Source organism: Bicyclus anynana, chromosome 8 (genome assembly GCF_947172395.1).
Source record: "Bicyclus anynana chromosome 8, ilBicAnyn1.1, whole genome shotgun sequence".
NCBI lineage: Eukaryota > Metazoa > Arthropoda > Insecta > Lepidoptera > Nymphalidae > Bicyclus > Bicyclus anynana.
The window spans coordinates 2,524,955-2,537,938 of NC_069090.1; the positions used below are offsets into that span (position 1 = coordinate 2,524,955).

Below are 12,984 nucleotides of genomic sequence, written 5' to 3' on the forward strand. Positions count from 1 at the left end.
ATTCCCAGCTAGGGTCAATTCACATTCCATCAGGTTTGTTCCGGTTGTAGTATGTGTCATTCTATCAGCTGACTGAATGACGTCATCATTTTATTTTAAAGGTTCAAAATGGGGCCAGACTTCCATCCTTATAGTACCTAGTTAGTATTAGAGCTTAGAGGTGCCCCGCGGTTTCAATGCGGGTTTGCGAGCTTAAAGGGTATTTTTTATTGAATCTGTAACGAATTTGCATGCTATCCACTCACAGCACAATCAATTTATTAATTAACTAAGTAATCAATTCTCACTATTTATTTTTTAAACTGTTATTTCTTGGTGGCTGTTGATTCAGCTGCAACGAAAACCTGCAAGATGCAGCCATAGAATTAGATGAATCTAATAACATTTTTTATCGAGTTTTGGATAGAAATTTAGCAGTGGGTCCACCGGAACCAGTCAAATTTTAAAGTGTTTTATGCGAAAAAAAGTTTGGGAACCTCTGCTTTAGTAGGTGGTCTGTGCTAAAAGCAAACAGATAAAATTTCTCATACTTACTTATTTCCACATATATTTTCATATTTTTCCGACAATGAGTCCATCGGTTTTTGTTTATGACATCATAATTACACACCCCTGTCATTTGGTATATTTTAATTTAATTAAGTTATAAAAGTCTTTTCACACAATATATCCATAAAACGCGCGTTTTTTTATATATAGAGAAATAGAAAGAGAATCGACCACTTGGCTAGTGGGGCAGGGTTGACTTGTCATTGAATAAAAAAATACATTTGAAGGCGGTTGTAGAAATTAATTTTCAAACCAAATTGAATGAAATATTCAGTTATTCAACTGATTATAATTATTAATTTATTACGTGTTGATTATTATTTTACGTGAGATTTTTGTCAATCACGAAATGCTTTAAAACCCCTTAAAAAAAGTATAGAGGTAAATTTTAATGCTTTGAGATATGCTCGCATGAAAGGCTCGTGTAAATATGACAGTGTGTAGAGCCCCTTTCGGTTTCATATCGCAGTGGGATATAAGTTTATATAATTATAACATGATATTTCGAAAGTAGTGACATCCCTACGGCATTGGATATAATTATTTCACTCATCTATCCATTTCAATTTCTCTGGCACAACGCTTCAAACACTCTTTTTTCTGAATGACAGATCGAAGGTCGACTGTCGAAGAGTTGATTTACAACTTTGTTGCGCGTACGTCAACTTTTCTACTGTGGTGCATGAAGTTTTAGTGTCGTAAGTTAATTTAAACAAATGTTAAAAAGTTTTCTCTCATACAAGGAAGATTTATACTTCCCTGGTTGACTCTTCATTGATCGTCGATGAGTTGATCTGATATTTTAGTTGTGCGTAGGTCTACTTATTCTACTGTGGTAGGTTGGTACATGTAGTTGATTACATTTCCAACTAGGAAGTTTCAGTTTTGTTTTAAGTCAATATCTAAGTGTTTCTGTCATTATTCGCAGCAAATAATTTTTTGATTTACTTCCTGATCGATTATTCGTTGATCGTTGATGAGTTGATTTATGACGTCGTTTCGCGTTAGTCAACTTGTTCTACTGTGGTAAATGAAGTTTTACTCAAACGTTGATTTAAAATTCCTGAAGTATTCTGCGGTTTGTGTTTTATTTTTAACCCCCGACGCATAATGAGGGCTGTTATAAATTTGACTTGCCTATCTGTCAGTCTGTCTGTAGCACCATAGCTCCCGAACGGATAAAGCGATTTCATTTACTTTATTTTGTATGAAAGGTGATTTTTTTTTTATTCTTTACAAGTTAGCCCTTGACTACAATCTCACCTGATGGTAAGTGATGATGCAGTCTAAGATGGAAGCGCGCTAACTTGTTAGAAGGAGGATGAAAATCCACACCCCTTTCGGTTTCTACACGGCATCGTACCGAAACGCTAAATCGCTTGGCGGTACGTCTTTGCCGGTAGGGTGGTAACTAGCCACGGCCGAAGCCTCCCACCAGCCAAATTTGTGCGATTTATGTGCAAGTGTTGTTATACATGTTTGATGAAAATCGGTTGAGGCGTTTAAAAGTTCTGGGGGGTAGAGTGGGGAAGAATAATCGAATGTCGGCAAATATACTCGAGTGGGGTCTCAAATGAAAGCTCACTGAAAGAGAATATTAATGACTTGATCGAGAGTGTAATTAATAATTTCGTGACCTTCGGGGGTCTTCAAAATTTTCAATTTTGTGATATTTGAAAAGTAGTAAAATAATTAGTCTATTTTAAATAAAGTACAATATGAGAAATAATGTTGTCCATTGACGTAAATCGACTGATTTATTCGTTTATTGTTGGAAGAAAGTTGTTACCAGGTATCTAATGTTAGTTGACTTGATTGTTTATTGACGTCGCAGGTTTTTTTTCTTCATAGTGAGAACATCCAATTGGTATTAGTTAAATAGGCTTGTGAAAGTTAACGACTCGGATCGATTTTCGTTTAAAGGAGCAAAAAGTATAGTGACCCCAATCACGCGACATTGTATGGTGAAAGAGTTAGGTATTTTTTACGACGATGTATTACATACTGCCTCTTTGGCATCGATTTTTTAATTTTTTTTTATTATTTATCTAATCTATACTTTCTATACTATCTAATATTAAAAAGACGTAAGATTTGGTTGATTGTTTGTTACAAATGGGCTCTGAAACTACTGGACCGATTTTATAAATTCTTTCATTAATGGAAAGCTATATTATCAGAGTAACATAGGCTATATTCAGTGGCGTGCACTTCACACATACATTGTAGTACTGCATATCCTAAGAAATGTTTTCTTCATGCTTATTAAATAAAGATTTTTCCAGTTTGCTTAATTTTCTTACTAGTGCATGCCTGATCGACATCCGTATGCACGCCATTGGCTATATCCCGTTTGTCATGGGAACGGGATTTACACTAGTGAAACCGCGGAGCGCTAACTAGTGGTTGACATTTGTCAGATGTCATCACAAACACGAGTAGCCAAATGAAGTGCAACCATAAATATTTGTTTTGTCTGCAGCTGTTCGAGACGTTAAGAAAAGACCGGCCGCAAGAGCTCAACAAGATCGTGCCAATCGTCGGCGACATCACGGAACCCGAGCTGGGGATCAGTCCGGCGGACCAGTCTATGCTTTGTCAAAAGGTTTGCTATTTTATAACTTTACCTTTGGACCCCTTGTTGGGCGACCGGACGCGTTACATGGCTCTGTGCGCGCTATCCCCGCGTTAGGCGTCCAGATGTCAACTGACTCCTTGGTCCAGTGGTTAGCCTGTGTAGCTTTGGATCACGAGGTCATTGGTTCTGTTACAATCTCGAGTCCGAGTACAGTTAGTAATAAACTAATTGAAGTGATAACTTCTTATGGAAGGGTTAACCGCTTGGTAACGTAACACGTTATAGTCAGGGATCCGTAGAACATTTTTTTACACCTGATTACTAACAAGTTAATTTTTCGTAATTAGCTTCATCTTTATGAGAAGCTCAGATCTATATCCCCTCTCCTATCAAGAGGGAGGCTTTAGCGTAGTAGGTTCTTAAAATACAACCTATTTTAATGATAATGATGAGGCGTTATTATGCGGATGTTCATTATGCCACATATGGCACAGGGATATTGAATATTGAATGTAAATTCAGTTAAATCGTGAATATTGGAATGTGAACTCTCGATTGTGGACGGTATTTCCCGCATATTTTCATGTTACGTCAAAATCAATTACGTATTGTGAGTTGGCAAGTGAGTTAGAATTCGCACAATGGTGTATTGAAAGATTTATAGTATATTAGTCGACGCCTCGCGGTTTCACCCGCGTAGTACCCGTTCCCGTGAGACAAGGGGGATGAATATAGCTACACTTACAAATAGTGGCTTTCTAGTGGTAAAATAATTTTCAAAATCGGTTCAGTACATGTAGAGTTTACCCCATACAACAACACAAACATTACTTACCTCTTTATACGTCCGCGACGAAAAGCTCTTCGAATTTGAAATTAATAACAGTTCTTGATTGACATTTTCCATAATTTCATTTATTTATTTAGTAATGTTCGCTGCGGCACTGATTTTTCTGTACTTTACTCTGACGAGGTATTTTGACCTCTTACTAAAACTTCGTGTGGTGTGGTACGAGGTCCGTTGACCTCGTAACTTTTGAAAATGCTAGACTTACGAGGTCAATTGACCTCGTGCCGCAGCGAACGTGTTTATTAATTATTTAATATTTTCATATAAATTTGTCTGTACATTTCATGTTGTTGAAATGTTAAATGGAAGGGTTATGATTATGAAAACCCCGATTTTCCCGCGGACGAACTCGCAGGCGTCTCTCTAGTCTACACTAATATTTACTACCTAAGAGTATATTATTCTATATCTAAGTATAACTAAGTTTGTGGGTTTCTGGATCTAGTGAACCAATTTTTTTTTTTTTTCAATAGAAAGCTACGTTATTTGTGAGTGTATTTATTTGTATACCCACAGGAACGGCGACTACCCGAGTGAAACCGCCGGGCGTTTGCTCTATTTTCATTAAAGATAGACATTTTCCTATATTTTTGTTATAATGAAACAATATAATAAAATTGTAGGCCTTAAAATTGTTATTATTCAAGGAAAAATAACTACAAAATATAATGTGTCAAATTGGTTTCTACCTTATTTTTAACATTAATTATAATTGGTTACTATTGTTACACTAATGCTAAGTAACCTTTAGTGTAATCATTAAGGAAGGAAATAAATTATACCTATTGTGGTTAAATTCTTCTATATAGCCAACCGTGATGGCTTAGAAAGTTTACTAAATTCATAATTTTGTACGACTTGCAATAAATATCCCTTAGGTAAATAAACTTTGAGCAGTATGGTCATTAATAAATATTTTGTTCTTGGGCCCAAAGTCTATTAACTTTAATTCAGAAACGAAAGTCTGGTATACCTACCACTTACAATTTTTTTAAGTCAACCTGGTATGTCCAGGTTTAGATTGGAGAAGTACATCTTAGGTAAGCGCGTACTACCGTAGGCTATACAATGCTCATCACGACATATCTCAAGAAGAGAGAGAGAGATAAAAGTCGACCAACAGCGATGGATTCGGAAATATCGCTCTCTCTTTCGTCTCCTCGCACCTAAAAGAGAGAGATATTTTCATTTCGATTCATTCGATTCAATAGGTCGATAGGGAAATGCCCACCGGCCAATGCAACGTCGGCCCCAGGAATCCAGGTGTACTCTCGTATAAAAGTACAAGGGGATGATAATATGAGGTATAAATAAGGATCTGGTTAAGTAAAAGTATGTTTCTTGAAGAAAAAAAGCAGTTTTTTATAGCTCTCTTCTTGCTCAAAAATTTCACCGGCGTACCAGCGGCGAAGTAACATTTGAAGCTTTATTTTTTGAAGAGTATAAAGGAATATATTTCAGGTGTCCGTGGTATTCCACTCAGCGGCGACGGTGAAGTTCGACGAGAAACTCAAGCTGTCAGTCACCATCAACATGCTGGGCACGCAACAGCTCGTCCAGCTGTGTCATCGGATGTTGGGGCTAGAGGTGAGCTGCATCAACATCATTCCCACCGTCATCACCATCGAAATCCTTTCCATCATCACCATCATCCTCATAAGAAGCAGTTATTTCAATGGCATACAGGCCCAGGAGGGGTTTAAAAATAGGCTGTTAATGATAAAGACTGTCCTGCTCAAGCCTCTGAAGTAAATACACGAAACCCCCCCCCCCCCCCCCCGCTATATACGCCTATGCCAGGACTGACCAACCTGCTATTAATATAGACGCGCATCTCTTTTCTTTTAACTAGAATTCTTCATCAACGCTGCACATAATACATCAACTGTGATCAATGATACTTGCAAATTACTCTGAAAGCTGTGTCTGTACAAAGTAAGGAGAACTTTTACCATTGCAAAAAGCTTAATCGACCTTGGACCGCTACGAGAATCTCAATGAAATTGAGCAAAAGATGCGGACTAAAAGATATTTGTCTACGTTTGTCTATTGCTCTCACTTTCGTCAATTTCCAACAAAAGAGCTTTAATATCTCATTATTCTTAGGCCAATAGGACACCGGTTTAAGAGCAAGGGTTACTAAACTATGCTAGAGAGATCATATAGTTATTGTCCCCAGGCGCTGGTCCACGTATCAACGGCGTACTGCAACTGCGAACGAGAAAGAGTAGAGGAGACAGTGTACGCCCCACCCGCACACCCCGAGCACGTCGTCACGCTGGTGCAGACGCTGCCCGACGACCTGGTGGACAGGATCACACCGGACTTAGTGGGTCAGTACACTTCACTTCAGCTGATTCACCTATCGTAGACAAAATCGCTCAAAATAGAGCATCACATCGCTTAGTACTCTAGGATAATCCTGCACTCCTTAGAGGTCAACTCGAAGCGTGTTGATAAGCTGAATGTCTTTTTAATTTCACCCGCAAAGAAAAGACATGCTCCCGATAGAAGAAGAGCAATGCAGTTTGGCAGCAGAAATAATGGCGTTATCACTTTCCAACACGAGTTTTGTCACGAAGAATTCTACTACTAGTAATTGAATAGTTAAGTATTGTTATCAAATGTCAATAATAATGACAAAAAACCGACATCTGAAGGTGCTTTCCAAAACGCAGCTGATTAAACACCGAATGTCTAGTAATTGAATATCTTTACTCTGGTTTAAGGATCGTTATCAGATGTGAATAATAGTGACTGAAACCTACATCTCAAGGTGCTTTCCAAAATGCAGCTAATTTATGACCGATCTCTATCTCTGAGCTTATACCAGAGAAACAAAAACTCAATGTACTTTATAGTCCAACCCAGGACGAGACAGGGATATCTGTATTGTCATACAATCTTCAAAGTAATATTTTTTCAATTCCAGGAGACAGGCCTAACACATACACGTTTACGAAGGCACTCGCGGAGGACATGCTTATAAAAGAGTGCGGCAATCTTCCCGTAGCGATCGTCAGACCATCAATTGGTGAGTTTTGTTATAGTGACTTCTGGACATTTGGAGAACATTGAACATTGGTTCCGAACGTACGTATTACAAAAACGGAACCCTTATTATTCAATGACTAGTAAGCCCAGGATGGAAGCGGGTTTACTTGGAAGAAGTACAAATTTACACTACCCATAGCATATGCTGGTGAAGTCATCCTTAATAAATATTACCTCTTCACATTTTACTGCATCGGTGGTGAAGGGTAGATAATAATCGGCAAACGATTGTCGCTTGAATGTCACGATCGTAAAGTTCGAGTGATCGTAAATTGTGCGTGATACTCTGTTGTAAAACGGCTTATTGCTATTAAATACTTTGCGATTTCTTATACGATAGGACTGTCGACATAAATGCATATTTGTAGGACTAACATGCGACCCTCGACATTATCTCGTGAAGACAAATCCACCAATCTCGCTGAACCAGAAATATTACTCTGTCTTTCATTGCGTTGGAGAGAAAGAGAATATATAAAACAATGGAATCTTAGACTATAATGTATTATTAATAAACCCATATTCGGCTCACCACGGTTAGGTTAGGTCCACCAATGCGGATAGGCAGACTTCATACACGCAGACAATTAAGAAAATTCTCTGGTATGCAGGTTTCCTCACGATGTTTTTCCTTCACCGTTTGAGACACGTGATATTTAATTTCTTAAAATAAACACAACTGAAAAGTTTTGAGGTACATGCCCGGACATATTCGAACCCACACCCTCCGGAATCGGAGGCAGAAGTCATATCCACTGGGCTATCACGGCTTTAATAATAATATAGTAGATATTCTTTAAAGTAAGTTATCCGTCATCGAGTTTAAGCATTTATGTACTACTTTGTATGGGTTCTCGGATCGACTCGCTCTTTTCCGGTTTTTTTTGCATTGCATTGCTCGACTGTACCGGCATAAGACACACAGTTTGTATGATGTAATCAGACAATCTAGGTAATTTAGTCACCCACTTTTATGCAATGAATCAAAATGATTAGATTAGATTAAATTTAATATTGCTTGTACATTTTCGCTGAAGCACATGTAATCTTCGGAATTGTCAAACAAGACAGACCGATTGTGATTAGATTTTATTGATCGAACTATTGAGGAAACTAAAAATCTATGACGAATTTTTCTTACCCAGTACAAAAGTATGGATGTAATTATAAGGATCTGTAAATGGTTACGCTAACGATTTACAAATTATTTTAAATTTTTATTTCAACAAGCATTGTGCATTGTTAATCATGCCAACAGCAACAAAAGAAAATCATATAGTAATGCAGACAAGGCTTCAATATACCTAATTTTTATGAGAAATTTCGGTAAATACGGTCAATATTAATTAATTTATACATAAAAAACCAAGATTGTATATGTTTATAAAATAAATAAGATCATAAAATTACACAACCAAAAAAAAGGTAATTAGATGAAAATTCATACATTTGTAGCTTTCTTACATTCAATGTGAAATTTTTTTATTATATGAGGTATAGGTATACAACATAAACGCACAAATAACAAAAATATTTGTAAATTTTCAATCTGGTGAAAAGTTAAATCTTTTGGATCTTCATAAGCAACTTTTTAACCGACTTCCAAAAAGGAGGAGGTTCTACGTTCGGCTGTATGTATGTTTTTAACTTAACGTGTACGTTGCAGTGCTGTCATCCGTACGGGAGCCGGTGAAGGGGTGGGTGGACAACTGGAACGGGCCCAACGGCATCATCGCGGCGGTCGGCAAGGGCATCTTCCGCACGATGCTGGGCACGGGCACGCGGGTGGCGGACCTGGTGCCCGTCGACACCGTCATCAACCTGATGATCGTGTGCGCTTGGCGGACTCACTTGAGACGGTGAGTTGAAGGGACTTGGTGCTCACCAACATAATTCATAACATCAGCTGATGGATGTTCACTCCAGAATAAGCCTTTTAGTAGGCACTTCTTAACTCTACGTTGTAGAAACATTTGTCACCAACCACTCAATTTACAGCAATACGACCTTTACGATCCTTAGCTCTTTTGCGTGTGTGACTATCTCGTTCCAGACATGACGTCCGGATGTATGCTCTCTCCCAATTGATTTACAATTTAAGAAGGAAGCCTCGAACTAGTACCAGTGTCTTAATAGTTGCGGAGTAAAACGTTAGCTTGGTTTGAACCTAAATGCTATCAAGGGGGGAGTCGTCAAGGGAATGATAATGATAGGTCATCGACATTGTGCTTTTCGGTGCATACTTCGGGACTCCGACTTCTATTGGTTTATCAAACTGTGTTACCTCTTCAGCCATCATCATTATTAACCTTATTTTAATGAGTCAGTTACCCGAGTATAAGCGGCCTGAACTCAGTCTAGTCAACCCAGACCGCCTGTTTTGTACAAGAAAGGTATTTCGGAGCTTAGAACTACTTCGCTGATTATATGGGTTGGACGCAGGGTGATGTTTGGCCCTGTAATCACTATAAAATGTTAATGATGTCATCGGGAAACGGGGTGTAACACCACCAACTTCTAAATTCCGGGAGTGCTACTGAGATTTCTTGGAAGGAAAATAATATCTACTCACTTTAAGTACTCGAGGTCAAGACCTCAATATATCTTCCACTGATCTATTGCTCTTGCGCTGTTCTGGCAAATTGCCTTTTAAATGTAATTGAAATACGCTTCAAATCGATACACAGCTGACAAATATTAGTAGGCAAAGGCATAGTTCAGTATGCATCCAGAGCCCTATTATTCATATATTTCCTGTGCGCAATAATGAACTGTTTATTTGTATCCCTTTCAGAGGCGACGGCGTGATAGTGTACAACTGCTGCACGGGGCAGCGGAACCCGATCACGTGGCAGCGCTTCGTCAAGACCAGCTTTAAATATATGCGGAAACATCCGTTTAGTGAGTTTATACATGTCACATAATCGTATATGTTACAAGTTGATCGCTTCTTGGCATAAACTTGAAGATGTATCATGCGAACGTTGCGTATGGTGGAAATTGCCTGTGACATACACATGATACAAAAACTTGATCGTTTCTTGGCATAAAATTAAGACATGACGTTGCTTCGAACAACGTTGCGATGATGTTAAGGTAATTCCCTCTTGCTTTGGCGATATCTACGTTTGTAGATGGAGGAGAAGTCTAGATGTTTCTATTCAACTATTACTGGGACCAAGGCGCGTTTGGAACCCTCGTAACTTTAATTTTAAGTTTTCGAATGATTATTATCACCATTATCTTAAGTTTAATATTATTACCTACCTGACGTCTTCCAGTGAGGTTGAAGAGCCAAATAGCATTTTACGCGTTTAGTATATCTCGTAAGTGTGCAGATTACTGTGATGCTTTCTGGGTAGGGTGAGGATATTAGAACAAGGAATGTTTTGTGCACATCCAAGGAATATCGACTGTAGGTAAAGGTACAGGCCCTGCGATTGTTTAGTTTGACGAGTGTGTGTGACAGATAGACTACGTAAGAATGTCTGGTTAGCTAGCTAAATTATTTGAACATAACTGTGTGTGCCAGGCGAAGTGGTGTGGTACCCGGGCGGCAACATCACGAGCAACCGGCCGCTGCACAACACGCTGGCGCTGCTGCAGCATCGCGCGCCGGCGCTCGTCGTCGACTTCTTCGCCAAGCTGTCGGGCGGCAAGCCCATGTGAGTATCTCATCATATTCATCTCATCAGCCGATGGACCGATCCTGAACCGTCTACATCCAGCGACTCCCTGCTACTCGGATGATGTCGTCAGTCCGACTGACTTGTTGGAATATGTCTGTGACTGGTTTTTCTGCGGATCTCCTCATTTCTGATTCGATATACTCCGAGTATAGCTCGTTCCAAAGCTGAGCTGAGCCGTCTTATGATAGCGAGTCGATTTGGGATCAAGTCTCGGAAACATAGATGCCCTAAGATTCCGAAACTTGGTCGCTAACTATCATAAGAAGGCTCTCAACACACCAACTTTATTGTACATCTGTACTGATAGGCGTAATAGCCCAGTGAATACGACGTCCTTCGATTATGAGAGCGTAGATTTAAATCCGATCCGGGACAGGTCCCTCCTACTTTTCAGTTATGTGCATTTTGGGAAATTAAATATCACGTGTCTCAAACGGTGAAGCAAAAACATTGTGAGGAAACCATAAGTACGTGAGACTTTGGGCTATACGCCTCACCCCTATAATTCTGAGATTCTGCTCAGCAGTAAGCTGAATAAGGGTTGTTACTGGTGATGATGTATACTGAACACCCAGATGTTCTGTCACAGGATGGTGCGTGTCCAAAACAAGCTAGAGAAGGCGTCCTCCTGCCTGGAGTACTTCACAACGCGCCAGTGGGCGTTCGCGGACGGCAACGTGCAGGCGCTGTGCGGCGCGCTGTCGCCCGAGGACCGCGCCACCTTCGACTTCGACGTGTCCAACATCGACTGGGACGCGTACATCGAGAGCTACGTGCTCGGCATCCGCAGGTTCCTGTTCAAGGAGAGCCCCGACACGCTGCCGCGCTCCAGGAACACGCTGCGGAGGTGAGTGTCACGACACCTTCGACTTCGACGTGTCCAACATCGACTGGGACGCGTACATCGAGAGCTACGTGCTCGGCATCCGCAGGTTCCTGTTCAAGGAGAGCCCCGACACGCTGCCGCGCTCCAGGAACACGCTGCGGAGGTGAGTGTCACGACACCTTCGACTTCGACGTGTCCAACATCGACTGGGACGCGTACATCGAGAGCTACGTGCTCGGCATCCGCAGGTTCCTGTTCAAGGAGAGCCCCGACACGCTGCCGCGCTCCAGGAACACGCTGCGGAGGTGAGTGTTACGACACCTTCGACTTCGACGTGTCCAACATCGACTGGGACGCGTACATCGAGAGCTACGTGCTCGGCATCCGCAGGTTCCTGTTCAAGGAGAGCCCCGACACGCTGCCGCGCTCCAGGAACACGCTGCGGAGTTGAGTGTCACGACACCTTCGACTTCGACGTGTCCAACATCGACTGGGACGCGTACATCGAGAGCTACGTGCTCGGCATCCGCAGGTTCCTGTTCAAGGAGAGCCCCGACACGCTGCCGCGCTCCAGGAACACGCTGCGGAGGTGAGTGTCACGACACCTTCGACTTCGACGTGTCCAACATCGACTGGGACGCGTACATCGAGAGCTACGTGCTCGGCATCCGCAGGTTCCTGTTCAAGGAGAGCCCCGACACGCTGCCGCGCTCCAGGAACACGCTGCGGAGGTGAGTGTCACGACACCTTCGACTTCGACGTGTCCAACATCGACTGGGACGCGTACATCGAGAGCTACGTGCTCGGCATCCGCAGGTTCCTGTTCAAGGAGAGCCCCGACACGCTGCCGCGCTCCAGGAACACGCTGCGGAGGTGAGTGTCACGACACCTTCGACTTCGACGTGTCCAACATCGACTGGGACGCGTACATCGAGAGCTACGTGCTCGGCATCCGCAGGTTCCTGTTCAAGGAGAGCCCCGACACGCTGCCGCGCTCCAGGAACACGCTGCGGAGGTGAGTGTCACGACACCTTCGACTTCGACGTGTCCAACATCGACTGGGACGCGTACATCGAGAGCTACGTGCTAGGCATCCGCAGGTTCCTGTTCAAGGAGAGCCCCGACACGCTGCCGCGCTCCAGGAACACGCTGCGGAGGTGAATGTCACGCTCGGCCTTTAGTGTGGTATCTCAGTTAAGTAGGTCTTATTTGAGATGGTGAGCTTTAACAGACGGTGTGACAGAACTCTAGATGCAGTTCTGTCCGTAAAGCTTTATGTAGGTAGTGCCTTGAGCTTTGAGGTCGCACTAATGGTCCTAGGTATTTAAGAAAATTTAGTAGCTGACGCATGTAAAGTGCCTGGTGTATTTTTTGTCATTTGCCTTATCGTTTAAGGCAAATGACAAAAAATACCCTCTATTCCCATTCTCCTGAAACT

At 41.5% G+C, this 12,984-nt stretch overlaps 1 protein-coding gene across 1 annotated transcript in view; it reads left to right on the top strand.

Annotated features, from left to right (window-relative positions):
* The window catches only part of LOC112045122 (putative fatty acyl-CoA reductase CG5065), a 46,661-nt gene that overhangs the window by 26,347 nt on the left and 7,330 nt on the right, over positions 1-12,984 (top strand). The window contains exons 4-11 of the mRNA XM_052883069.1: positions 3,032-3,154; positions 5,439-5,564; positions 6,157-6,310; positions 6,910-7,011; positions 8,698-8,890; positions 9,826-9,932; positions 10,564-10,696; positions 11,310-11,567. Coding sequence (XP_052739029.1) covers positions 3,032-3,154; positions 5,439-5,564; positions 6,157-6,310; positions 6,910-7,011; positions 8,698-8,890; positions 9,826-9,932; positions 10,564-10,696; positions 11,310-11,567 — 1,196 coding nt within the window. The remainder of the gene's footprint in view (positions 1-3,031; positions 3,155-5,438; positions 5,565-6,156; positions 6,311-6,909; positions 7,012-8,697; positions 8,891-9,825; positions 9,933-10,563; positions 10,697-11,309; positions 11,568-12,984) is intronic.